Source organism: Xyrauchen texanus, chromosome 13 (assembly GCF_025860055.1).
Source record: "Xyrauchen texanus isolate HMW12.3.18 chromosome 13, RBS_HiC_50CHRs, whole genome shotgun sequence".
Classification (NCBI taxonomy): domain Eukaryota; kingdom Metazoa; phylum Chordata; class Actinopteri; order Cypriniformes; family Catostomidae; genus Xyrauchen; species Xyrauchen texanus.
The window spans coordinates 12,334,595-12,360,425 of record NC_068288.1 but is presented as its reverse complement, the minus strand read 5'-3'; the positions used below and the strand labels follow the sequence as shown (position 1 = coordinate 12,360,425).

The window sequence follows — 25,831 nt, the reverse complement described above, 5'->3', positions numbered from 1 at the left end:
TTCATGACCTTAACCCTTGTGTGACCTTTGGGATATTTTTGTCTTTTTCATTTTAGTTTGTTTCCATCATTTTGGCTGTGTTAATGCCAATGGCATAAATTTTGAGAAAGGTATGTATTTTTAGGGGAATTTTGATATTTCAACCTCAGTTCCTATAATACACCTATAACACAGTGTACACAAAATAGTCACACTCAGGACAAAAATGTCCCTGTTGAAACCCATTAAAACCGCAATATTTGATCCCAGTGCCATTAAAGCATAAAATCATGAATTCTATGATATTATGATTTTAGTCCGGAGCCCTGGATTCAAAAACATTTTCCACCAGATGGCGCCATTTCTGGCATGTTTAGCCTATGGAGCAAATACATGCTTTTTTCCAATTTTTAGTTTTCTGTATTATAGAGCACTGCAGGCCAATTGAATGATGAAGCTAAAATTGTGTGTGTGTGTGTGTGTGTGTGTGTGTGTGTGTGTGTGTGTGTGTGTGTGTGTGTGTGTGTGTAAAAACAGTCATTATGTAAACAAACTGGCATTTAAAGGGTTAAAATCCTGAGAATGAATGAATATTTGGTAGTTTGTTGGTTAAAAAAAATTTACTAATTGAAAGTGGAAAATAATTTGAATATATAATATTTTTATGGCATTTTTTTGACATGGACATTGTTACCCTCTTAGGCATGGAGTTTTTTATTTTATTTTATTTTTTATTCGATTTTTCAAAACCAGTATATCATTGACATATTCCAGACTGAGATAATCCCCCTCAAAAAATTTCCCTTAGCATTTAGTATATAGAATATTTTTTTGTTTTTCATAAAAAACAACAGTGGCATTCTATAAATAAACTGGCATTTAAAGGGTTAAAATCTTGAAAATCCATTAATATTTGGTAGTTATCATCAGGACTGACATTGAAGGTGAAAAACAATATTATTATGGCAGTTTTTAGACGCTGACATTTTTGTCATCTAAGAACCTCTGAGTAACTTTTTTAAATTGATGCACAAGGGTTAAAATCATCCAAATCTCTCTTGCCATCATAAAATCTAAACCTACCCAGTGAAGAGTCATACTGCCATTGTGCACAGCAGCAGCACAGCTTGTCCAGCTCAATACCAGAGGGGTTGCGAGAGGTGCACAGAGGCAGGATTTCATGGGGAACTCAATAAAGTGTGAATTGAAATGGATGACAACCATAAACAGAATTATCCCAATACAAGATGAAAGGGAACAGATTTTGCCCCCAGCCTGAAGAACGCTATTCTAATGCATCACGCCTCAAGTTACCTTGAATTATGAAGGAAATCTTGACAATGCTTTAAAATAAAAGTCTGGAAGTACATACAACTGTAAGCAAGGTTTAAAACAATACTTCAAAGCAAAGTTACAATTATGTATTAAATTTACATAATCTCGAGTTGTTCCAAACCCGAACAACATTCTTTCTACTGTGGAACACAAAAGGAGATTATAGGCAGAGTGTAAGCGGGAGTCACCATTTACTTTCATTACATTTTTTCTATTCAATGACAGTGAACTAAAAATATAGATTTTCCGAATAATCGCAATCTTCAGTTGAACGATCTCGATATCTTAAATCCCAATTTCGATCTTGCACTATGCGCAAACCTCCACTACAATGAGAGTAAAAGTAAGCACAGCGTAGTTCTAGCAGGAAGACTAGCAGCTGTACATCATCACATCATTAGCTGGATAATTCCCAGCCAATCGCATGTAAGCCGTTGCTTCATAAATCAGCTCACAATCCATCACATTGCTGGTTCGGTGTGCTAACACTGCAACCTCCACCTCCCCACCACCACCAGTTGAGCCCTGTCCCACACGGGGATAGGCTCCTCGCCCCTGCCTCCTATCTCCGGCAGGACATGACGTTCCGGGTACAACTCCCTCGGACCGCCGGACGGGGCCTACGCCAAAGAGAGACATTATTTTCTGTTTTACATCTATCAAATAAATGGCATCTTAAACTTCACTCAAGCCTGCGTGTCTTCCCGATAGAAATCATTTGTTTGCATTTGCAACCAAATTTTGCACTATGCGACTAAAACGTAAATATTTGGCAACTGGCAGGTAAATGTTTTGATTTCACTCACCAGTAATTGAGTAGTATAGTGGCAAAGCATTCAGCAACGAGATCCTTTCACAGCGTGTTGAGTGTAAAAGTTGTTCCGTGTAATGTGTCCAAAGAAGAGATCCACGCAACCCAATTGTCATTTAATTATGTCTCTTTTAATACCATTTCTGTTCTTAGCAGTCAGTTGTTGATCAAAAACAACAAAAAATAAATGTTTGATTCTAATCGTGCATAGCACGGATGAGATAAAACCATTCGAGTCCTCTCTCATTAACATACCCTCATCTACAGACGCTCTTTACAGAAGTGCTGTTTTTTGTTTTGTTAAAGAGACAGTACCGTCTTAGCACCTGTTCAACAAATCAATGCAAATACTTGTATATATTACAAATTATGCAATAAAAAAATACATAACAAAAAAATTATATATGAAATATAATAAATAATTTTTTATTGAATACATTGATTTGCTCATTTTTAAAAAGCAAAATGTGACCAAAATAATAAAAAAGTAATAAAATATCATTCGTAAACGTAAAATTTTCCTATAGTACCTAGTTAGAAGGTGAGTACTGCCACCTTGTGGGCCCACTAATAAGTACATAAATACCTGGCGCATGCACGGTTCCGAAAATCAGGCCGCACAGATTCAGTGCTCGATCACTCTAATGATGACAAAATTTGCATCATGCATCCTGTAAGTATACGCCTAGCGATCGCATCTTATGAAGTATACTTTGTGTTTTAGCCCAAGTCACCATTCACTTTAATTGCATCTTTTTTCATTCAATGAAAGTGAATGGTGACTCTAGCTAGCATTCTGTTAAATATTTCCTTTGTGTTCCTCGGAAGAAATAAGGTTTGGTTTAGAACCTTATTTAGAAATATTGTTTAGAACTATTGGTTTTGAACAACATGATGGTGAGTAAATGATGACAGGTTTTGGGTGACCTATCCCTTTAACAGAACTGCAGGAAATTACATGAATCCACAAGTATACTAAAAATATCCATAACAAGCATCTAAAAGCGTTTTAAAGTAATTGTGATATTTAAGTTGTATCGGCAAAGCCCTAACAAGCAAACGCTATCTATAATCAGACACATAGATCATTTTCACACATCTGTAATAAAAGCGCACACACACACACACACACACACAGGAGACATTTGATGCATTACTCAGTGATTTATTAGCTGTCATCTACTTGCCCCATCACAGAGATGATGATGGCTTTGCTCCCTGATTCAGCCCTAATGCTGATTGCTCGCCAACACTCAAAGCTGATCTCTGTAATCCTGATCCCAATGCATGCTGACAGGTGTAACAGCCAACAAATTCTTTTAGAAGGACTCGTCATCCCTTGGCTTTCATCGGTGTTTGTTTTAGGGTTAGGTTAGGTATCTGTAAACGCTGAGGCCAGCTACATGATGCATCACAGCCAGATGATGCGTGGCCTCAGAAATGTGTCCATTCATCCCTAATAGAACACCAAAACAATCTCATCAGCACTAGTGGAATGACCCGACATGTTGATGATTAGAGATTCACGGAAAAGACGGTGGATGGGAAAGAGAAAGACAGCAAGCACTTCCTCTGTGATCCATAAGGAGGTACTAGGGAATGTCAGCATGAATGCCGACAGAATTCCAGTTTTCCTTTCGAGCTTCATTTAAATGACTCCCTTTGGTTTTGAGGACTTGATAAAGACAGAACCTTCTTAATTTTTGTTTCTCTTAAAGAGTTCGCCAAAATTTAAAAACGGTTTTCATTCAGCCTAAAGTCCCTCCAATCCTGTATGACTTTCTTTAATCCATTGAACACACAAGAAGTAATTTTACAAAGAGTTTATTTGCCATATAATAAAAGTGAAAAGGAACTCCGGTCTGATAAGTTCTAAAAAGTAGGGATGTGCACGAGTAATCGAGTACTCGTTCTATACCAGCTACTCGAGTATTAAAAACACTGCTCGAATATCGCCAATTCATTTTCCTTTCTACATTTGCCTGCCATGAGTAGAGCTGAATTCCACTGTATTTTCAATCTCTCATTAGATCGCACAGTTACAACTGAGTCCACAAGGGGGCGCTGGGGACGTGTGTCATCGAGGTGTTGGATGAAAGAAGATGTTTTCATAACGTCTGTGCTTTTGAAAGCAAAGCAATGTGTTACGATACTTATAATTCTTTGATGCTTATTGAAGTTATGCAAACCAGTGGACGAGGGTCTGCTCTTATTTACATTTACATTTATGCATTTGGCAGACGCTTTTATCCAAAGCGACTTACAGAGCACTTATTACAGGGACAATCCCCCCGGAGCAACCTGGAGTTAAGTGCCTTGCTCAAGGGCATCTTGGTGGTGCTGGGGCTTGAACCCCCGACCTTCTGGTCAGTAACCCTGAGCATCAACCACTGAGCCACCACTGCCCATGGATGAAAGATCCGAGGATGTCGGAGCTTATCAAACCAGTCTGTGTGTATGTTTGCTAAATCTCAGCATACCAGCAGAGCGCATATTATATAATGCCAAATTTAACCACTTGCCGTCAGTATTGGCTTCTATGTAAGCTTCAGGTGTGCAAATCCTTTAAAAAAAAAAAAGGATAGTTTGTTGAAGAACAAAATATAAATTTCACCTACATGTCATATGTTATTTTTTACATGGATTTTAATTTATGCGTAATCGGTTACTCGTTTTCATGGGTTCAACAACAAAATTTTTTGAAAATGCCCATCCCTACTAAAAGGGGGTCACATTAAAAGCAGTCATTACAACTTATGCAATATAGTCCAAGTCTTCTGAAGCTATTCTATCAGAACAACCAATGAGGTAGCCGCCATATCAAGATAACCATAAAAAAAACTAAAACAAAGAGAAAATCGCATCAAATTAAACTCACTAATCTTAATTTATTTTTTAGTGTTGACAGGACGGTCACTATTCACTTTCATTATATGGCAAAACATTTTTTTTTACAAATGTAACTTTTGTGTTCCACAGAAGAAGAAACAATTAATACAGGTTTGGATAGGGGTGAGAAAATAATGACAGAATTCTCATTTGTGGGCTAGCATTCCCTTTAAAACCTTTCCACCAACAGGGTGCGGATACTGGAGTCTGAGCTGGTGCCCAATCTGGAACGGTTTTGTGTAGTTCCTCAGAAGGAAAGGCAATTCTGGGATAGAACACTAATCTTTGCACCGGCCCCAAAAAAGGGACCATGAACTGAGAGGATAATGTCCTAATAAAGTACAGTTATCCAAACACATATTGAAATCTATACTGTAACATTCAAGCCGTTTTCTGATGAATCGATTATTTGGTGTTAAAATAAGTGCTCAACTAGATGCAAAACTCCTAAACAAAAACCACAATGTGCTATTTTTGTCTGGGGGCAGATTACAAAATAACATTATCACTCAGCCCTTAAATCAGTGGAAATGCGGGCCTGTGTTATGGATCAACTGGGGATCATGTTAACTGGGGATCTGCGCTTATGTGAATAATTTTACTTGTCTTTTCAGCAGATTCGTTCAATGTGTGAATACTCAGTGAGTAAAGAAAAGATGTTTTGCACATTATAAAAAATGTTGGTATTATTATTAACCCGCTTTGTTTCATCGATGTCTGTTCTGGTGAATTGTACACAGTTTAAGAGCGATTTTAATGGTTTCCCATGTTAACGTGGGACATTGGTTTGAATGGGAACTGGCGATGACACTTGTCAAGAGCAGTAAATCGTCCGTGGAACTCAGGGCTGCCGCTGGCCCTATTTTAATATTTAAGATAAAACCTTGGGCCCGGGGCTCAGTGAGTATTGACGCTGACTACCACCCCTGAGAAGTCATGAATTCAAATCCAGGGCATGCTGACTGAATCTTAACTTCCATGTTGCCAGGTCTCCTAAGCAACCAAATTAGCCCAGTTGCTAGGAAGGTTAGAGTCACATGGGGTAGCCTCCTCGTGGCTGCGTTTAGGGGTTGTCGCTCTCAATGGGGCGTCTGGCAAGTTATGCGTGGATCACAGAGAGTAGCATGAGCCTCCACATGCTGCGAGTCTCCACGCTGTCATGCACAACGAGCCACATGATACGATGATTGACGGTATCCGAATCGGAGGCAACTGAGTCTTGTCCTCCGCCACCCGGATTGATGGGAGTAACCGTGCCACCACGGGGACTTAGAGTGCATTGGGGATTCCAAATTGGGAGAAAAGGGGATCAAATTAAAAAATTATAAAAAAAGATTTAAGATAAAACATTAAGATCAAGATTTTGCCAAACAAATGAAATCACTGTTTCTGAAGAACTTCCTCATGATTTCTCAAGAGTATCATTAATCACGGGTCAGTCTGGCCTTTATACATGCTCTCCAGTCTCCACGCCAAAACAAAATTTCACTTGTCATGGGTAATCATAAATATATGACATTGTCATGCACAGAACCTTTGAAAAGTAAAGGATATTATTTTATAAATTGACAAGTGTTTATTGGGTAATTGAACCCGGGTCTACACGTATGATTATGAACACGCTACCGCTAGACCAACCGACTTTACTATTACTCATAAACAATCATTTTGCAAGTAATAAATGCAAGAAATTTAAGAGTGTATGCCTATTATTGACACATTTCAGTCTAGAGTTGTAAATTAAAGCGTTCTACATACGATTTAAGGTCGTTGTTGAAACAAAGCAGGTTAATAATGATTTAAAAAAATATATATTTTCAAAGATTGCAGATCTACCGGCCAAGTGCCAACACCGTTTTGGTGGAAAAGGCGTCAACACCAGTGAGCTAAAGAACTTCTCAGCCAATAATGACATCCTGTCTCTTGAACCTGAATCAGTGATGACGGGCCATTTCCACTCCTTCATATGGCAGATTGCTCTTTTATCCCGAAGGCCAGTCATATGGCCCGGTGTAAATGGAGACCCAACCAAGTGACCCAGTTACGGTGGCTACTCTCTGGAGACATCTCTCCATCCCTAATCACCCTCTTTTGTCTCAATCCTTCCACTTTGTTTTCCTTTCTTCACTCGCTCTTTCTCAAAAGTCTATGCAGAACTGGACCTTTCTGAGTAACTAAAAAAGGGTCTTAAACTGGTACACTGCACTCATACAGTACTAATTTGTTTTAGATCTTCAAACGTAGGGCTGGATATCGATACAGATTTCCAGATTTTATTCAATTCTGATACAATAGCTTTTGATTCGATTCAGATATAGATTCATATGGGAATATTTCAGTTATAAATGTCCCGATTGCTTACATATTAAATCAATTCTCTCCCAGCTACTTCTGTGAATTATACAGGAGACCTTCTAACCAGGTACAATATGATAACATTAATTTTTACTAATTATATTTTATTACTTTTTCATAATTTTGGTCAAATTTTTTTCTATTTTTTTTAAATGAACAAATCAATGTATTCAATCAATAAATTGTATTGTTTAATTGCATAATTTGTACTATTTACAGGTATTTACATTGATTAGTTGAACACATGCAAAAAAAATAAAAAGGTACTTAATCTTTAAGGAAACCGGCAATTCTGTAAACAGTGTCTTTAAATAAGCACATGCAACAAGAAAGTCTCTAATTACTTATCTGTGCTATGCCTGATTAGGATTAACTATCTCTTTTTTTATGATTAACAACTGACTGTAAAGAACAGAAAGAGTGTTAAAAGAGACATTATTCAGTGACAAATCTCACATTAACCCGAACAACATTAATCTCTCAACATGCTGTGAAAGGATCTCGCTGCTGAATACTTCACCTCTATACTTCACAATTTATTAACTGGTGAGTGAAATCTAAACATTTATCTGCCAGTTGCCAAATATATAAATTTGTAGCCGCAAAGCTATTCTCTCATTGTAGTGGAGGGTTGCGCGTAGAATAAAAGATAAATCTTGGGATTTAAGAATCCATATAGAGATATAACATAAAACAAATAAAAATAAAGGTTTCATATATATATATATATTTTTTTTTTATTGAAGTAAAATAGTTATCAAACATCTACACTGGTGGCCAAACGTTTGGAATAATGTACAGCTTTTGATGTTTCAGAAGGAAATTGGTACTTTAATTCACCAAAGTGGCATTCAGCTGATCACAATATATAGTCAGGACATTACTGATGTAAAAAACAGCATCATCACTATTTGAAAAAAAGTCATTTTTGATCAAATCTAGACAGCAGCCTTAACTCCAACACCTTACCCTTGAGTAATCATGTTAAATTGATCATTTGGTACTAGAAAATCACTTGCCATGATATCAAACACTGTTGAAATCTATTTGGTTTGTTAAATGAAGCTTAACATGAACTGAAGGTTTCATCCAAAGGTGTAACAACAGTCTTCAAAGATAAAGCACAACTGTCTCTAACAAGGACAGAAAGAGATGTGGAAGACCAGATGTGCAACTAAACAAGAGGATAAGTACATCAGAGTCTCTAGATTGAGAAATAGACACCTCACATGTCCTCCGCTGACAGCTTCATTGAATTCTACCCGCTCAACACCAGTTTCATGTACAACAGTAAACAGAAGACTCAGGAGGCCTTATGGGAAGAATTGCAAAGCCACTTTTGAAACAGAAAATCAATGAAAATGTTCGAGTGGGCAAAGAAACACAGACATTGGACAACAGATAATTGGAAAAGAGTGTTACGGATCTGAACCCCATTGAGCTTTTGTGGGATCGGTTAGACTGTAAGGTGTCTGAGAAGTGCCCGACAAAACAGTTGCATCTATGGCAAGTGCTACAGGAAGTGTGGGGTGAAAGGTCACCTGAGGATCGGGACAAACTGACAGCTGGAATAACAAGATCTGCAAAGCTGTCGTTGCTGCACATGGAGGATTTTTTTGATGAGAACACTTTAAAGTAGTTTAAGTAGTAATAGTAATTTTTCACATTATTAATGTCCTGACTATACATTGTGATCAGTTGAATTCCCCTTTCGTGAATAAAAGCACCAATTTCTTTCCATATATCACCCATGTGAAAAAATAACTGCCCCCTTAGACTTAATAGGTTGTTCCACCTTTAGCAGACACAACTGCAACCAAACACTTCCGATAACTGGAGAGCAGTCGTTCACAACGCTGTGGTGGGCCATAATTTTGGCCCACTCTTCTTTGCAGAACTGCTTTAGTTCAGCCACATTGGAGGGTTTTCAAGCATGAACTGCCCATTTAAGGTCCTGCACAGCATCTCAATCAGGTTAAAGTCAGGACTTTGACTAGGCCACTCCAAAACCTTAATTTAGCTTATTTTGAGCCATTCAACGATTCCAATTCGGCCAATTCGAGTGGACTTACTCCTATGCTTTGGATCATTGTCTTGCTGCATAATCCAGTTGCCCTTGAGCTTCAACTCACGGACTGATGTGCTTGTTTAGCAGGGCTCGTTTAGCAGGGCTCCAGACTAAAAAATGAAAACTGAAATATTCAGAAGCTGTTTTTAGTCACCAAATCACAGAATTGCTTGATTTAGTTTGCTATTTAGAAACAACATAGAAAGCAGAAGAAAAGGAAAACTGCTGATAATAGCCCATTAATCTGAGGTTTATTATACCCCTTTCGTCTCATAAATGTTCACACCCCTTTCATAATATGTAGTACTGCCCTTCAGAATCTACATTACAGATTATTACATGAAGTATAGTATACATACAGTAGTGTGTTGCCTTCTTGAGCATCAATGAATGTTTGCACCTTGTGTAATAGTTGTGTACAAGTCCCTCAATTGTCCCAAGTGAAAAAGCTTGATCTCATTTTTAAGGTTGCGTGGTATACCGGTACTAACGAAATATTGCTATACCAAACTTTTTTAAATGGTACGATATCATCTTGTTAATTTTGGTACCATATTAAAGTATGTTGCAATTCGAAAAATGTAATGTAATGTAAGAGTTTTGAGATTAAATCAAAGACCATTTGAAAATAATAATATAAATAGTGCATATGAACGCGCACAATCCGACTGTCGCCAATGGCGACTAGATTTTTAATTATTTTGGCAATCAATTATTTTTGGTCACATTTGTGACTATTTTAGTTACAGTCTGGAGCCCTGCTATAGGATTTTATGGTAGAGAGCAGAATTCATGTTTCCCTCCATTATTGCAAGTCGCTCTGGCCCTGAAGCAGCAAAGCATCCCGACACCATCACACTACCAACACCATGCTTGACCGTAGGTATGATGTTCTTTTTGTGGTTCTGTTTTTGATTTACACCAGATGTAACGGGACCCCTGTCTTCCAAACAGTTCCCCTTTCGGCTCATCAGTCCACAGAACATTCAACCAAAAGCTTTGAGGATCATCATGCAGAAGATCCTTAATGTTCTTCTAGGTTGTTCTTCTTGGAATGTTCTTTATTGATGCGAGAGAGGCCTGCAGTTCTTTGGATGTTGTCCTTAGGTTTTTTGTAACTTCCAGGATGAGTCGTCGTTGCGCTCTTGGAGGTCGGACACTTCTGGGATGGTTCACTATCGGACACTTCTGGGATGGTTTTCTTCATTTGGAGATAATGACTCTCATTGGGGTTCTTTGGAGTCCCAGAGCCTTTGAAATACCTTTGTAAACCTTCCCAGACAAATGTATTTCAATCACCTTTTCCCCTCATCATTTCTGGAATTTCTTTCGGCTTTGGCATATTGCGCTACTGACTGACACATTTTAGCCAACTTCATGCTGCTGAAAAAGTTTTATTTAGAAGATGATTTGATTGAACAGGGCTGGCAGTAATCAGGTCTGGGTGTGTCTAGTCCAGCTGAACCCCATTATGAATGCAGTTTCATAGATTTGGGGATTTATTAACTAAGGGCAAATAGTTTTTCCAGGGGCGTAGTAGGCATTTAAAAGGGGGGGGTTTGCACGAACCCAACACTTACAGTGCAGTATTAATATTTTACAGTAGTCACCGAGTCAACTGAATCAACGATCAAAAAATATTTGTAATCCTTTAAAATAATTTCACTACAGTAGTGAGCTGCTGAGCATGACTTTTATAAATGGATAACAATAATAGTCTTATTATTATTATTATGAGTTTCAATAAAGTCCTTATGTTTTCTTGTATACAAAAAGCATGTCTACATATCTATAAACTTCAGTAAAATGCATGTTTTCTAAGAACAGCAGATCTATATTTTTTCCAACATTTTGTCAACAGCACACCAACATAGAGGTAAAAAAACAGGAGCTGATATTAAAATAGCTTTACATATTTAATACAGATCTAGTAATCTGATTACATTGGCAAAATGAACCGATCAAACTTTTACCTCACAAGCATAATATAAAAAGAATAACTTAATGAAGACACAGGCGCTGACATACAATGTGTGGTTAAAATAAGGATTGTCCTTTTAGTTTTTTCTGCAGTGCATTTCAAGTAATGCTGCCAAAAAGAACGATATGCCGATTAATACATCTCTAGATTATTCATTTAGATCAACATCTCTGCCGTTAATAAACATGGTTAATAAGCATTGATTAAAGGGGACCTATTATGCAAAATTCACTTTTACATGGTGTTTACACATAAATGTGAGTCGGCAGTGTGTGTACACAAACACCCTACAATGTTAAGTCACCCACTCCTCTTTCTTATATTTCTATTAATCAGAAACAGTCAAAATGAACGGTTCACTTACGTAAGCTAGCTTACGCTACGGGAAAGATTCATCTTTTCTGAGATATTGAAGCCAAAAAATTATCCTTAATTTTTGTATCCATTGTCAACGCAGTGCGGCAGCTGCAGACCTTGAGCGGGCTAGCTAGCGAGCTCATAGGTTGCTCTGTGGCAACTGCTGCAGCATATAGACGAGCTTGGGCGAACTCGCATCCAATGAGAGGCGTCCGCGCGCTCACTGCATCAAAGCCCGCCAAAATGGGAGTGACTAGAGTGCATATAAGCGTAGTTCGTAGGCTGGAACCCTGATTTTCATCTCTTCAGCGAAGCTCTTCGCATCGCTGACCTGGAAGCCGCGTCGCCGTTCGAGGGGCATCAAGCAAGCGTGGACAGCGCTAGAAGAAGCCGGCCGTCTCAGCCACCTTCAGCCATCCTGCGAGCTACGCCATCCGGCGGCGTATCCTTTTATTCAGCAAGCTAGTTCTCACGAACTATTCACAAAAAGTACTGAGCGTCTTTTCAAGATGCCTCGCTCCACTTGCGCCTCATGTCGCCCTTCTCAGCACAGGAGACCGCCACATCATCTGCGCTCTCTGCCTGGGACTGGGGCACGCAGAGCTCGTCCTCACTGAAGGCGGATCGCGATTTCTGCGAGGAGCTACCGATGTCGACCCTGCGGGCTCGACTCGAGCGCTCAAAGCAGAAACCGCCAGCGCCGCCTTACCTTCAGCCAGCGCAGGAAGAAGCGCCACTCACAAAGGCTGCGGAAACTGTGGTTGAAGCGACTGCCTCGCCGAGCCTCTCCCTCGAGCATCGCTTTCACCCTCCCGCCCCGGGGCCGCGCAGTTGCCGCCGAGCGGCCGCACTGCTGCCATCTCGGATGGCGAGGCGGACGATAAGGGCCGCTGTTCCATCATGGCTTCGGACAGCGAGGTGGTCAGGCTCCCAAGCCTCCTCCTCGGCCCAGGAATCCAGCAGGACCCGCGCCGGGTCGAAGGGAGTTAACACGCCTCCTCACACAGGCCGTCGACCGCCTCGGGCTCAGTGGTCACCGCCCCTGAGCAGGCACCCAACAGACTCGGCGGCTGCTTTCTTCAAAGCCATCGCCGCTCTACACCCGCGGCCGGGCGCTCCCTTCCTGCCGGAATTACATACGGAGCTTGCAAAGTGGTGGAGCAGCTCCTTTTTCAGCCAGGACCCGTTCCACGTCTCCACCTCTCTCGCGTCGATGGGCGGCGCCACTGAGAGAGCTACTCCTCCATCCCCGGTCGAGGACTTCGGTAGCAGCACACCTTTGTCCGCCCTCTGCGAGATGGCGTTCCAAGCCTGTGCTCCGTCTAAGGCCTGCAGAGCGACTTCCGCCTATGTTGGCGGCGCCTATTCCGCCGCCCGGCCAAGCGCATCTGCTCTGCACTCAATGGCCGTTTTACAGATCCTACAGGCAGACCTTCTCCGGAGTGGGATGAGAAAGGCAGGCACCCAGAGGCTGTTACTGATCTCGGCGCGACAGACCTGCGCCCTTCGGCTACCAAAGCTGCAGCCCAAGCTCTAGGGAAGTGCATGGCCTCGCTGACTGTGACCGAGAGACACTTATGGCTAACACTAGCCGACATGGGAGAAGCAGAGCGCTCCACGTTCCTCAACGCACCGCTCTCTCCGACCGGTCTCTTCGGCTCCGCGGTGAGTGGCATTGTTGACCGCTTCTCAGAAGTCCAGAAAGCCACCCAAGCCATGAACCTCTTCCTGCCGCGTCGCTAAGCTCCTCTTGCAGGCCGCTCACGTGATCAGCCTCCTGCACGAGCCTCTTCACAGCGCCCAGTTCAACAAACTCAGACTTCTCAGCGTCGACAGGGCGGCCGCCCTCGATCGCGCTCAGACAGCCGCCAGGGACCGCCGCCCCCCCTCGGGCCTCGATTTAAGGTAACGCTGAAACCAGAGCAACTGAAGTCTTCCTAACTTTGTTGAACAAACGATGGCTCAGTCCGCCGCGGCGGACCACCGTCAAAGCTTTGCCCCTGTCAGTCCCCTTCTCTCAGGCTACTACAGTGGTGAATTTAGCAGCCAACAAGGCGGTGACACTGCCCGCTTGCCTGCACTCAAGCGCCGTTTTCACGGCGACCCAAATAAATCTTGTAAAGAGCAAACATGTCTTATGTGTAGAAAAAGTGCCCACAACCCAGTGTTCAGCCCCTACACACAAGCATAACACATCCCGTGCCCCTATCAGAGCGCGCTCTCGCGATGAACCGCTCGAGCGTCAGAGTCAATGAAAGCGCCCACAAATGCGTGCGTGCACCCATTCTCTGCCCGCTCTGTCACACGACCAGCCCTATGTGTAGAAAATGTGCCCACAATCCAGTGTTCACTTCTGCACACAAGCACTGCATGTCTCGTGTCCCCACCAGAGCACGCTCACATAAAGCGATTACTGAACTGCTCGGCGTCAGAGTCAATGAAAGCGCCCACAAATCGTCGTGTGCGCCCATTCTCTGCCCGCTCTGTTACACGACCAGCAACCATTCCTCTGTGTGTAAGTCCCGTGCCCATGACTATGCTTAGCATCACGTAACAGATGTGACTCTTTCCCCATTCATTCCAATAGGAAGTCACTCACAAAACAGCCTGTTCATGCTGTCTGCGAGCAATCATGCATGAACACACTAAGCACGCTCACACATTTTGTTCAGCTCTGTGTCGCGACAATCAGAGCGAATTGGCCATTCACCCTCTAGCGTTACGCTTCAAAGCGTGGGAAGCTATTCCAGGGATTTCAAGTGGGTGTTAAGCACAATACAACAGGGCTATTTGCTACAGTTCGATCGCCGCCCCTACGCTTCAGAGTGCGGCTCGAAACCACTGTGAACACGAAGCTAGCGTGCATGCTTCGTTCAGAAATAGCAAGTCTTCTGTGCAAAAGGGCCATAGAAAAAATGCCACCCTCTCTGAGCTGAGTCGAGGCTTTACAGCCGTTATTTTTGTTCCCAAGAAAGACGGCGGCCTCAGACCCATATTAGATCTCAGGGTTTTGAACAAGGTGCTTGCAAAAGACCGTTCAAAATGCTTACAATCAGGAAACTCCTCGCGCATGTGCGCCAGGGGACTGGTTTATTTCTCTCGATCTGAAAGATGCATACTTTCAGATTCAGATAAATCCCGTCACAGGCCATTCTTGAGATTAGCCTCGGCGGCCAGGTTTATCAATACACCGTCCTTCCGTTCGGCCTGTCCTTAGCACCCCGTACTTTCACGAAGTGCATGGATCGCGGCTTCGCACCCCTGCGGAGTCAGGGTTTCGCAATTCTGAACTATTTGGACGACTGGCTGATTATGGCTCAGTCACATATGGAGCTTCTGTCTCACAGAGCAGTTCTCCTCAGCCATCTGAACAGTTTGGGTCTTGCAGTCAATTGGACCAAGAGCTCACTACAGCCCAGTCAGACCATTTCCTTCCTGGGAATAGAACTAGACTCCGTGGCAATGGCGGCTCGCTTATCTACACAGCGCCGCGCCGTGTTCAGCGACTAGCCGCATCTTTTCAGATGAACAGCCTCACGCCTCTGAAGAAATTCCAGAGAGTGCTAGGTTACATGGCCTCAGCCGCAGCAGTACTTCAGCTGGGTTTACTGCACATCGCCCGCTTCAGCATTGGCTAAACACCCGGCGTCTCGCCGGGCTTGGGCCATGAGCCGCCAGCCCATCAAGGTGACTCAGACCTGTATATCAGCTCTGCAGCCCTGGACAGTGGCGAATGGTATCAGCGGGGAGTGACAATGGGAGCTGTATCTCGCCGAAAAGTCATCTCGACAGGCGCGTCCAACACGGGTTGGGGCGCGGTCTCGCGAGGGCTCTCCGGTTTTGGCCTATGGTCAGTTCAGGAAAAGCTCCTTCACATAAATTGTCTGGAAATGATAGCGGTCGAGTGCGCGCTCGTGCGCTTTCTCCGGTCATTCAGGGTCACCGCGTCCTGGTCCGTTCGGACAACAGATCTGTGGTATCCTACCTAAACCGTCAGGGCGGTGTCAGATCCAGGAACCTCTTCCATCTGACAAAACGCATACTGAGTTGGTCCCAGTGCCACCTGTGCTCGCTGAGGGCGACGCGCGTGCCAGGCCACCTGAGCGGCGGCCCGGACAGACTGTCCAGAGACAATATTCCCCAGGGGAATGGTCCCTGCACGCTCAAACAGTCCAGGCGTTATGGCACCTATTCGACAGAGCAGAGATAGACCTCTTTGCGTCCAAAGAGAACTCTCATTGCCCAATATTTTTCTCGAGCGAGGGCCAGCTGGCCCAGGACTGGCCCAGGCGCCCGCTTACGCCTTCCCTCCCGTCTCGCTATTGCCACAGGTAATGCAGAGGATCAGGAAGCAGCGTCACTCGGTGCTCCTTATAGCCCGCGTTGGGAGAATCAGACATGGTTCCGGAGCTTAAGCAGCTGTCACTGACAGCGCCGTGGCCCATCCCAGTGAGAGCAGATCTCCTCTCTCAAGCTCGCGGCACAATCTGGCATCCCCACCCAGAGCTGGAGCTGCATGCGTGGGTGATCAATGACTACCCGTCGCTCTGCCAGAAGGAGTAATAAACACCATCATACGCGCTAGAGCCCCTTCCACGAGAAGACTCTATCGTCAAAATGGTCTGTGTTCTCAAAATGGTGCACCGACAGAGACCTGGACCCGTGGACATGTGGGGTGTCAGTCAGCTGCTCGTATTTCTACAAGAGCTGCTGGATAAGGGCAGATCCCCATCCACGCTCAAAGTGTATGTGGCGGCCGTTGCGGCGTTAGCTGAACCCCTGCACGGCCAGTCATGGGGTAAAAGCGAGCTGGTCATCCGCTTCCTCAGGGAGCTAGAAGGATGAACCCCAGCGCCCCATCGGTTCCTATCTGGGATCTTTCTATAGTTCTCGAAACTATGAAAGCCCCCCTTCGAACCACTTCAATCCGTGGATTTGAAATACCTTTCACTCAAAACCGTTTTTCTGACTGCCCTGTCATCAGTCAAGCGTGTGGGAGACCTTCACGCGCTGTCTGTCAGCGCAGCGTGTCTTGAGTTTGGACCAAGTGACTCCAAGGTCATTTTAAAGCCTAGACACGGCTATGTTCCCAAGGTGATCGGTACTCCTTTCAGAGCACAGGTCATTTCCCTATCGGCGCTGCCAGCATCCGATAGCGACGCGGCGCCAATCTCCTTTGCCCGGTCAGAGCACTGAGATTGTATACTGCGCGCTCCGCTGCTTTCAGGCGCTCCGAGCAGCTTTTCGTTTTAGTTCGGGCGCACCAAAGGTCTCGCCGCCTCGAAACAGACACTATCTAGATGGATAGTGGGCGCTATTGCTGCTGCATACGGCGTCAAAAGACCTGCCATGCCCGTTGGGCATTAGGGCTCACTCCACTAGAGGCATGGCATCCTCGTGGGCATGGTCCAGCGGGATTTCCATTCACGACATATGTGTGGCAGCGGGATGGACTTCCCCTCCACCTTTGTCAGATTTTACAATATGGAAGTGCCCGCTCTGCAGGCAAAACTACTAGCGGTTTAATACGCTACAGCTCCCCTGGTGAGCTGCACTGATGGGACACATTCCACACAGACCGGCACCGCCGCTCTGTCGTTCCCTTCCCACTATGTGCTTATGTATTACACAATCAATGACCCGCATTCTTGCCGGCCAAATATTATTTCCCCACTCATAAGGGCTCCCGGGTCCCCCTTAATTCCCTGGGGCTCATACAGTGGATGCTTGGCGCGACGGCGTTGACAATGGGTTCCCGTGAGCGTAAGCTAGCTTACATAATACGAGAGAACCTCTCGTAAGAGAACGTATCGGTTACCTAACGTAACCTCGGTTCTCTCTAGATGAGGGAACGAGTATTGCGTAGCCGGCCGTGCTTCAGCGCCCACGAGCGACTTTTCGCTTCAGTCAATGAAAACCAGGGTTCCAGCCTCACGAACTACGCTTATATGCACTCTAGTCACGCCCATTTTGGCGGGCTTTGATGCAGTGAGCTGCGGACGCCTCTCATTGGATGCGAGTTCACCCAAGCTCGTCTATAGGTTGCAGCAGTTGCCGCAGAGCAACCTATGAGCTCGCTAGCTAGCCCGCTCAAGGTCTGCAGCTGCCGCACTGCGTTGACAATGGATACAAAAATTAAGGATAATTTTTTGGCTTCAATATCTCAGAAAAGATTAATCTTTCCCGTAGCGTAAACTAGCTTACGCAATACTCGTTCCCTCATCTAGAGAGAACCGAGGTTACGTTAGGTAACCGATACGTTTTCATTTCTGCTCAAAAGTGACGTCCCATTAGAGCAGGCCACGCCCACGACTGGTGACAGACTCCACCCTATTATCATAGCTCCTCCCCTGAGTGATGTACACACAGTCCTGGAGCAGATACAGTGTGAAGAATAATGTCTCATAAGTGTCTGTTGTTGCTGTAAAAGTGAACATAAGAGTCTTCATGTACTCCCGGCATCAGAGCCGCTGAAGACGCAGCGGACAGGTTTTGTTTTTGAAGGAAATGTGCCCCAAAACATACAAAAATGTGTGATTGTTTGTGCAAATCATTTTACACCAGACTGCTTTGTGAATGAGTGTCAATATAAAACAGGACTTTCAAAAAATGTGATTCTCAAGCATGAATCAGCTCCAACTGTTCATGTTCCAGCTCTATATCCTGAAGATGTTTCACACTTTATATTTTGTGAATGTTTGTAAATCGCCTTTCTGAATGTGCTTGTTAGCTGATTCCACGGCTAATGCAGCTAAAATTAGCATTGTCTCTGATTGTATTCACGGAGACTAATATATATATATATACATTCATACATATATGGCTGAACACAGTGCTGGACTGGTAATCTGGCATACCGGGCATTTTCCAGGTGGGCCGACACACTTTGGGGCCAATCAGGGGTGGATTGGCCATCGCGAGAACCGAGCGGGCTGGTGGGTTGGCCGCAAAACGGGCCTAATGGGCCGCGATAAGCTAAAATGAGCTGCTACGATATGCGAAACGGACCACAAAACGGTGCCGCGATATGCAGAAAAGGAAAAAAAAGGATTAGCCCTGGCTGGACTCTGGTATTTACGCTGTCAATCATATTGTTTGTGATTTGTTGTTGCTGTAGTATCCAAAGCAGGTGCTATAAAGGCACAGACCTCTTCCTGAAAGGGGGTGTGGAGCAGCAGCTCATTTGCATTTAAAGTGACACACACAAAATCAGCATGTTTTTGATTCCACCCAAAAAGAGGCATTTACAACATGGTAAAATTAATGATCTGTGGGGTATTTTGAGCTGAAACTTCACAGACACATTCTGGGGACAACTGAGACTTATATTACATCTTGTAAAAAGGGGCATAATAGGTCTCCTTTAAAGCAACTTGAACGAATGGAGCTGCATTGATTAGACTGTCTTTTAAGTAAGGGTTGTTTTGGCTCAACTGTGATTGGATGGCTGGTTACTCAATCAGCCTAAAGTAACAAAAATGCAAAGAATACTGTAGACAAATCCACCATTTGGGCTTGGTATGGGTTTAGCTCGAAAAAGTGCCTTTTTAAAGAGTACGGGGGAAAGTGTCTCTCTCGTCCCCCGCAGCTGCAACACCCTTGACTTTATCAAACAGGCCCAGTTGGTATTGAATAAATGTTTTGCTTCAATAAATAGCATTATCATTTAAAAACAGTATTTTGTGTTTACTCAGAATGCCTTTGTTTTATGTTAGATTTTGCTTGAATTTATTAAACAATTTAGAATGTTGGCACACTTGATTATGAAGCTAATTTGGATTCTATATGAGTTACACAAAAACAGAAGAAATCAGGATGGGGGCAAATACTTTTCCACAGCACTGTACATGATCTCGGCTCTCTTGGTTTTACAAAGGGAGTCCCAGATAGGCTGCTGTGGTAGTAATGCTCTCTACAGGGCTACAACATCCTCATTTTAATATTTAATGGAGATGCTTTCAGATTCATGCCCTCCAAGCCCAGTAGACGCTGAAGGACTCAATGCATTGCACTAAAGCGTCATTTACATGAATATTGAAATACAGTAAACTCATGTCAACCTATTCCAGCAAGCACAGAGCAATAAGACTCAACAATACACCAGCTTGCGTAACACAAACTTGAGTAAACGTCATTTCACACTTTCAACACATAAACAACCAGAAGACTGTAAATGATGCTGTTTCTTTACCTGCATCCCAGGCAGACTGCCCTGCACTGGAGAATGAGCCATGACGTCACTTTAACTAAAACTGACCCGCAAGTCACAAAAACACTATTTCCGGAAAATCCAGCGAATGCAGCCCTGGAGCCCGCTTCCCCAAATGTTAATGCACTCTTAGATCTTTCACAGGCGGATAGTGCAGTAAACTGCATACACAGGAGGACAGAAAGCGCATTTGAAAGATGACTGGCGTGAAAAGCCCTCCTCCACTTCCGCAGCTTTAATGAGAACCGCTGCTCTTCCTCACGGAAATCACCGCAAGCACCAATCAAAACAGCCTCGATCGGACTGATCTGAGGGTTACAGTCGATGTAATGTGCGATGTGTTGTTCAAAGGCTCTTTCTGTGACTCCTGGAGTTGGGTTTGGAGGTTCATACAGGCCAGATCTTTCGTCAAGAGTTGATGGTCCTCTTTGCGCAAACGGATTTCCAAAACATTGCGCAAAAACAGGCACACGTTTGTGTTAAAATGTCCCGGTTTCGGTTCCTAAGACAGATGCACGGCACATTTACTATGTTGCGGTTTGATCGAGGAGGTGTGTAGTGAAAATCCGGACTTGTTTGAGCTGAAGAAATGATGTTGACATCCTCAATTCTCTTCCCAGCTGGCCGCCATCTTGTCCGTGCTGTCATCGGGGCATCAGGGCGGATCCGTTTTTATTAAGCTACGCCCCCTACATGAGAGGGGAGGGGCTTGTAACTGGTATCGTTGTCGTATGTAAAATATGGATATTTCTTGGAAAAATCGGTTATTGTTGTTATTATTATTATTATTACAATCCATGTAGGCTCTATATTGAAATTCATCGTATCTTATTGTTTCTTTCTTTTCTTCAGCTGCTAATGTCAGGCTCCCCTTCTATCTATTATAGTAAATTATTAGGAATTATTAGTAAATGCATTAGGTATCATGAAATAACAATACTAAATATTTTGATACCATCTATTAATCTTGATTAATATTTTCAACTTGTAATTTAAAAATGTATTGGTAAGTTTTGCTCTCTATAAAATGAAGCTGTATTGTAATTACACATTTTTAAAATATATTAAATCATGTTTAAATGCTACTAAAACAACATAAATAACAGTTTTTTAATGTACAAAACTTTTATTGCTTTATTTTTTTGCATGGTCTGTCGCTGGAAACGACAGCAAAATGCTCCGCGTGCAGATTAGAACACTGGTTTACACAATCATACACGTTTTTAATGCAGCAATTGTGTGTTGGCTTATTTTAATGTTGTCTGAATAATTACTTTTATTCTCAGAACATTATCAACCAGTTTACACGCTCATGGGTCAGGATGTGAGTCTCGTCAATGTTTGGAATCCCATTCAGCACACAACTGAATAAAACAGGCTTCATGACACTGATAAATGATTACAGCCATACAGGTGTAAAGTGACTTCAGTATTTTACAAATAACACAAAGAACAAACATATTCCTCTCTCAGTTGGTTTTGCTAACGTGTTACCTCTGTATAGGAATGATGTGAAGATCTATTGGGATTTTCCTAAAGTTCATCACTGAAAGGGTTGCTTGCAGACTTGGCACTAAACAGCTCACAAAGCATCAGGAATGGACACAGAGTGACTGCATCACTATTGAGCACTTTAAGTTATTTTTCCGAAGAGGAGATAGAGAGCACATGCATGGTTGCCAGATTGCTTAAATTAAGTATATGAAATATTTCCAATTTGTGCAAGTATAAATCTCTGATTGGGGTGTTGCATCTATTATCTGACAACCCTGTGCATGTTAAAAGCTTATGGATTCACCATAGGTCCCAAAGCCAGATAAATGAAAGCTCTAATACAAAACTTTCATGATAAATCGACCCTTGGGCAGCAGTTTGACCTGGTCTGTAATTAAGGGTGCTCTAAGGTTCGTTTGAGGGTGCTTAGCATAACTACCAAATATTCATTAATTTTCAGGATTTGGGGGTCTCATGATGCCAAGCAGACATGTACCGGACAGCTTTTTTATAATTTCCATGTTATAATCCAGTGAGATTTGATACATCCAGCTACATACTTGTTCTTTGAGGTAAACAAGACATTAAAATACACTTGCATGCTCAAGCTGAAAACTCTGATGGGCCTTGCGGACCAGGGATTCGGTTTGAATGGTGTGGCGGGAGAAATCCAGTGTCAACTGTCCAACATGTCTGTGATGCTGACGAAGGTTGTTGCTGACTTGGAAGATCTCGCTGTAATACTTCGATCGATTACTGCGATGGAAACAAAATTCCCTGAGTTGGTTACAAGAGTGGCAGATGTTGAGAAACGGATTGATTATCTGGAGTTATCGGAAAGGGAATTAGTTGCTAATCCAGTAGCGACCAAAATAGACATGAAAAGCATTTTGGAAAAACTGGAAGATTTGGAAAATATGAGCCGACAAAATAACGTAAGGATTGTTGAAATTTCTGAGCATGAGGAAGGCAGAGATATGGTGAAATTCCTAGATGAGCTCTTCCTGAGTCTGCTTGACATAACAGGCCATAAACTGGAAATCAAGCAAGCTCACAGGGTCCTGTCTTGCAGATCTGAAGGGGACAGGCCTCGATCAATTCTGGCCAAATTTCTGAGATCATCTGATAAAGATATCTTGTTGCACGAGGCAAAGGAACGCTTTCTTGGAAGAATCACAATATTTTCTTGTTCACGGATTTTGCGAATTCGATGAGAAAAGCGGTCGATTCAAGGAATGTAAGAAACACTTACATCAACGGAAGATCACTTTTGCATTGATGTTTCCGGCCAAACTGAGAATAGATACTAAGGAAGGCCGCAAAGTATTTATGTGTCCTTCATAGAAACAATGGGTGAGTAAGCCATTTGGTGTTTCTCATGTAGCTCCAGAGTGGATTAACTTGCTGTACTTACTCTTGGCTGTCTGAGAAAGCTAGGCGCCATTTTTATTTCTGTTTGTGGTGGTTCCGCCTAGCGGCTTGTGTTTGTTTTGTGGAAAACACTCTTTCAAGAAACCTTTGCATGGATGGAAGATCGCTTTTACACAGAAGTTCCCAGCCAGATTGAGAATGGATACTAAGGATGGCTGCAAAACATCTACATGCCCACACAAAGGATGTCTTTTATAAACTTGACTGACTGAGTAAGTCATGGTGTATTTGTTTATGCGGCCTCCGAGTGAATTTGACTCGCTCAATACACACATGACCATCCGAGGAACTGGGACACCTGGTTTGTTTCTTTTTGTGCTGGTTCCACCTAGTGGCTGGAGTTTGTTTTGTGTAATAAAACTGCTTCGGGACAGTTGTGGATGTATCTGTTCATTCTTTGTGCTTATGTCTCCTGTTATCAGTAGATTTGTTTTCTGGAGTATTTTTGCAGGACATTGGAATGATTATGTCATCTGCTGCACTCATTAACAGCTGGCCCACTGAACACTTGTTTGTCTGTCCGAGGAGTCTGAACGGCTTTATATCAGCTGGAATTTGTTTTGTGGAGGAACACACTTTCGAGACAGTTCTGTGAATGAATCTACATGTTCTTTGTGTTTATTCTGCCTATTGGCTGGGGTTTGTTTTACAAAGTATTTTCTGTTATGTAATTTTGCCTCACAAAATTTGTGCAGAAGCATTGGACTTGAGCAATCCAATGGCAAAGTTGTCGCAAGGGCTTTCATAGGCTTACATGGACTATAATCTTGTTTTTCACACAATTTATTTAATCTATTACATCAAAATGTCAAATGTTAATATGAGTGTGTTATCTTTCTCCATGTGGAATGTGAATGGGTTGTGGCACCCCATAAAAAGAAGAAAGTTTATTTATTTTTTTTAAGTGTAAGAAATATGATATAGTGTTTCTTCAAGAAACACATATTTCCTCGCAGGAAGCTGAAAGTTTTAGGAAGATATGGGTGGCCATGTTTTCTTTAGTGCTGGCTCAAGTAAGAGCAGGGGAGTCATTACATTGATAAGTAAGTATACATTTCAAATCTCTCAAACAGATTAAAGATCCATAAGTCATTATTGTTTTAGCAGAAATTCAGGGGCAATGGTTGGTTTTGGCTAATATTTACGCCCCTAACATTGATGATCAGGCCTTTTTTATTGATCTTGAAGGGATGTTGCAAGTCGCTGGCACCCCTCATGATATAATATTGGGAGGAGACTTTAATATTTTGATGGACTCAGTCCCTGATCATAGTGAATCAAAAGTATGTAAGTCCCCTAGAGCAACATTGATGCTTCACAGGATGTGTGAAAATCTTGGTCTTGCAAATATTTGGCAACTTTTGAACCCATCTGGTAGGGACTATACATTCTTTTCATCTGTCCATAAGATTTATTTTAAAATAGATAATTTTTTTTTTTATATCTAAGTCCCTCATTTCAACTGTTGTTGAATAAACAATTGGAAACATCTTAGACTCAGATCACGCCCTGGTGAGTTTAGAGATGTTGCCACATACGGAGAAAAATAAATCATATAGTTGGCACTTTAATGTATCCCTTTTGTAAATTCCTGAATTCCAGCAAATGCTAAAGAATAAAATCAATGTTTATATGGAGACCAACTGGTCCTAAGTAACCTCTGTGGGCGTGGCTTGGGAGGCACTTAAGGTCATTCTTAGGGGTCGGATCATACAGTATGCCTCATTCATAAAGAGATCCAAGGCACGAGAACTTGTGAAGTTGGAAGGGAATATTAAAAGTGCAGAAGCAGAGCTGAAGCGCTGAATGTTATTTAAATGTTGCCTGAAGCATATGGCTGAACCCCAAATTATGTATCAACAATTCCCCTTTCTGTTGGTCAGAGTGGATTGGGAGGTTAATACACTTGTGTTTTTTTGTTCATCATTTTGGGATTCCCAGATCTCAGTTTTATAGGTATTTAAAACTGGGCCACATGCTCTGTACTGTTTTTGGGAGTAGCAATGAGGCCTGCAGTGCTCTATAAAGGTGCGTACACACTGCCAGCGACATCGCGCGCGACAGCAACTCAATACCATTCATTTTCAATGCGAGCACAGCGACTTCCGGCGACACGAGCTGTCGCGACCGTTGGCGCTAGATGTGGGCGTGTCCAGCGACGCGACAAATTTGAGAAAAGTTCAACTTTGGAGCAACTAACGGAAGCGACAGCCAATAGGAGAGACGACGGGAGAGCTCACGTGATCCTTCTCTCTCTCTCAGCTCCTGCAGTAACGGAAAGATGGATGAAAGGCTAATTCTTGCTGTTAGAAATGTTCCAGTGCTCTATGATATGTCTCTTCCCACGTTCAAGGACATTTTTAAGAAAAATACTGTGTGGAAAGGTGTATCTGAGATCGCGAGGATTTTATGGACCCAGACAGACCGGCATTTGCATTTTCGCAGCAGATAAACAGCCGCTATGGCAAACAGCACGCCTTGTTTCTCATTCATCTTTGATATAAAGCATTTTATGTACTGATTCCATTTATATTTAGTCTTTTCCCTCCAAAATGTTTGTTTTTAGTGGCAAGAAAAGAGATTCGCTGTCAACAGCAATGGAATGGCATCCGTGAATGTCATTTATAAACGTTACTAGGCAACCAGTAGTGGGAACACCCACTAGCGACTTCACCGCCAGCCACTGGCGACCTGCAGCGATAAAGTCGCTGGCAGTGTGTACGCAGCTTAATGCAGAAAATAGGTAAAAAGCTTGTATTTGCTCCATAGGCTAAACATGAGAGAAATGGTGCCATCTGGTTTATAATATAAAAAATTAACTTTTTGAATCCAGGACTCCGGAATGAAAGCATAACATCATAGAATTCATGATTTTATGCTTTAATGGCACTGGGATCAAATATTGCCATTTTAACGGGTTAC

The 25,831-nt window shown here is 42.8% G+C and overlaps 1 protein-coding gene across 1 annotated transcript in view; it reads right to left on the bottom strand.

The window, feature by feature from the left end:
- Positions 1-20,733, bottom strand: part of LOC127654248 (serine/threonine-protein kinase 24-like) — a 39,793-nt gene extending 19,060 nt beyond the window's left edge. Inside the window, exon 1 of the mRNA XM_052141360.1 lies at positions 19,967-20,733. Coding sequence (XP_051997320.1) covers positions 19,967-20,008 — 42 coding nt within the window. The 5' untranslated portion in view covers positions 20,009-20,733. The remainder of the gene's footprint in view (positions 1-19,966) is intronic.
- Positions 20,734-25,831: the final 5,098 nt, after the last annotated feature.